Genomic DNA, 2,038 nt, shown 5'->3' with positions numbered 1-2,038 from the left:
ACGGAAACTCCCACATTTAGCGTTGACGGAGTAAAACAGTTTGCCATTTTCATTTGTGCTGCTGTGATCCAAAACTTCTGGATGCCTGTCTAAACAAACAAACTGTGTTGCTGCTGAATGGACTATCGCGCCACTTGCTAGAAACCCCGAGTACTCGGTCTTCCATCCGCTGTAGCAATGTTCTCTACTAGACAGCATGATGACACTAGTACTAAGTAAACTTCTACAGACAGCACACGGCACATCGTCATCATGGATTCCAGAAACGAAACTGCGTTCATACTCTGAACCGTACATGGAGCTGTAAGAGGACAGGATATTGTGGAAGGTAGGGTCACGTGGTAGACAGACATACTCCGCAGCCCCTCCAGTCTGGTTATACGACGATCCTCCTGTATAACCTATAATTAATACTGACAATTCAGTTGGAGTATTTAACAAAATTAACGAGCATTTAACAAAAATAATGAATTTGAGGCATTCTTCATTCCACTTTTAAGAACATATCCAACGTTCATGTACATGTACTTAAAAAAGAAATTATCTTTCCCACTGACAATTACTTGCGTTATTTTAAGTTTAAAATCGTCATACCATCTCATGTTCGACGACAAAATAATTTCAGCATAAATTTTCAGGAGTTTTGAACAGATATCAAATTAAGAAAATACACGTTTTTTGAAGGAAAATTGGGTGAAAAAATTATAGCTCCGAACTCTAAATCACAAAAGGAGTACAGCATTATCTGGCATCGTAAAATTGTACAAAGGTCCCTCAATTATTGTAACTATCAAATGATTCATGGAATATGAAAAAAAAGTTAAACCTATGTTGCATATGTCCTTAATGGCTGTTGTGAATAAGAACCGAATTGAAAATGAAACAGAGAGTGCATCTTACCCCAATACACCAATTCTGAGTCTGCGTCAGGGCAGGTCTTTCTCCCCCAACGAACATAAGTAGCACCACCAACGACTGTAAAGAATTAAAAAAAACCATCTTGAGGGATCATAGCGTAGTCTTTGGCATTATTTCAACTACAATGTAATTTGGAATAAATAGAAATATATCTAAACGGAAATCTGAGTGTAAAAAGCTTTTTCTAAGATACAATTAGTTTAGTTAACACGAGAACTATAATGAATCACACATGGTCCAAGGCACCAAGATTTGGACAAAATTAATCTAACATGAGAACATTTTCAATTTTACAACTTATTATATTGGTCTTTTAGAGGAAATAAAAAGGAAATTAATACAAATAGAAAGACCATTTTCCTTAATCAAAAATACGCTATATCAATTTATATAAAAATAAGTAGAACTCATATCCATATAGGCATCTGGCGTTACTTACTAGTACCGGGGTATTTTTCTTTTAAAAAAAAAATACCCTGACAATACACGATTAGGTATGGGGTAAATTTTTTAAATAAGAAAAAAATATAAATTGAGTAACGTCTGGTTCCACTCAGTGCTCGTTTCAGATGTTATTTCTCGATCAAATGCTTTATTTCAGGTTACCATACCTTTAGAATTGTTGACCTTTAAGGTCTCAACTTCCCTTGTTAAAGTTTGGATTTTAGATTCCATTTCCGCCTTTGATGCTGTCAAAGTTTGGATTTTCGATTCCATTTCCGCCTTCGTGGTCGTCAAAGACTGAATTTTAGATTCCATTGCCTGAAGCCTGCTTTCGAGCAATTGTGGATCATTAATAAGTAGTCGTTTCTGTTCCATCGATGCTGTGCAAAATAGAAGGGTGAACACAACTCCCAAGAAAACGAAAAATCGCCTCATAATTTTGTTGTTCCAAAGAGTGTCGCAGTTGTCCTTATCTTATCACTCTGAAGTGCACATGGCATTATTGTTTGACCATGGACAATCTGTACATGTAGCGAATGCTAAGTATCTTATTCAAGAACAAATACTCAGTAATTTAATTATGATGGCAGAAGGAACTTAAAAGATAGAGAAGAAATTAAAAATATGTTTAATATAAGATAGTCATATAAAACCTCATTACATGTACATTGTTTAT

The 2,038-nt window shown here is 35.2% G+C and overlaps 1 protein-coding gene across 1 annotated transcript; it reads right to left on the bottom strand.

Moving 5' to 3' along the window:
- Nucleotides 1–8: 8 nt before the first annotated feature.
- On the bottom strand, nucleotides 9–1,764 carry LOC134249204 (uncharacterized; the record flags this gene model as incomplete). The annotated part of the gene is made up of 3 exons (XM_062731583.1): nucleotides 1,530–1,764; nucleotides 901–975; nucleotides 9–401 (listed from the first exon to the last, which is right to left on the bottom strand). Coding segments are annotated over exons 1-3 (676 nt in total), but the record flags the coding sequence as incomplete, so codon positions are not given.
- Between the last annotated feature and the right edge of the window lie 274 nt (nucleotides 1,765–2,038).

The sequence above is a fragment of the Saccostrea cucullata genome, unplaced genomic scaffold, assembly GCF_032062105.1.
Source record: "Saccostrea cucullata isolate Sc308-1 unplaced genomic scaffold, CSIRO_AGI_Scuc_v1 ctg13629, whole genome shotgun sequence".
Taxonomy (NCBI): domain Eukaryota; kingdom Metazoa; phylum Mollusca; class Bivalvia; order Ostreida; family Ostreidae; genus Saccostrea; species Saccostrea cuccullata.
The sequence above is the reverse complement of the archived record's forward strand: the minus strand, read 5'-3'. Positions and strand labels throughout refer to the sequence as shown.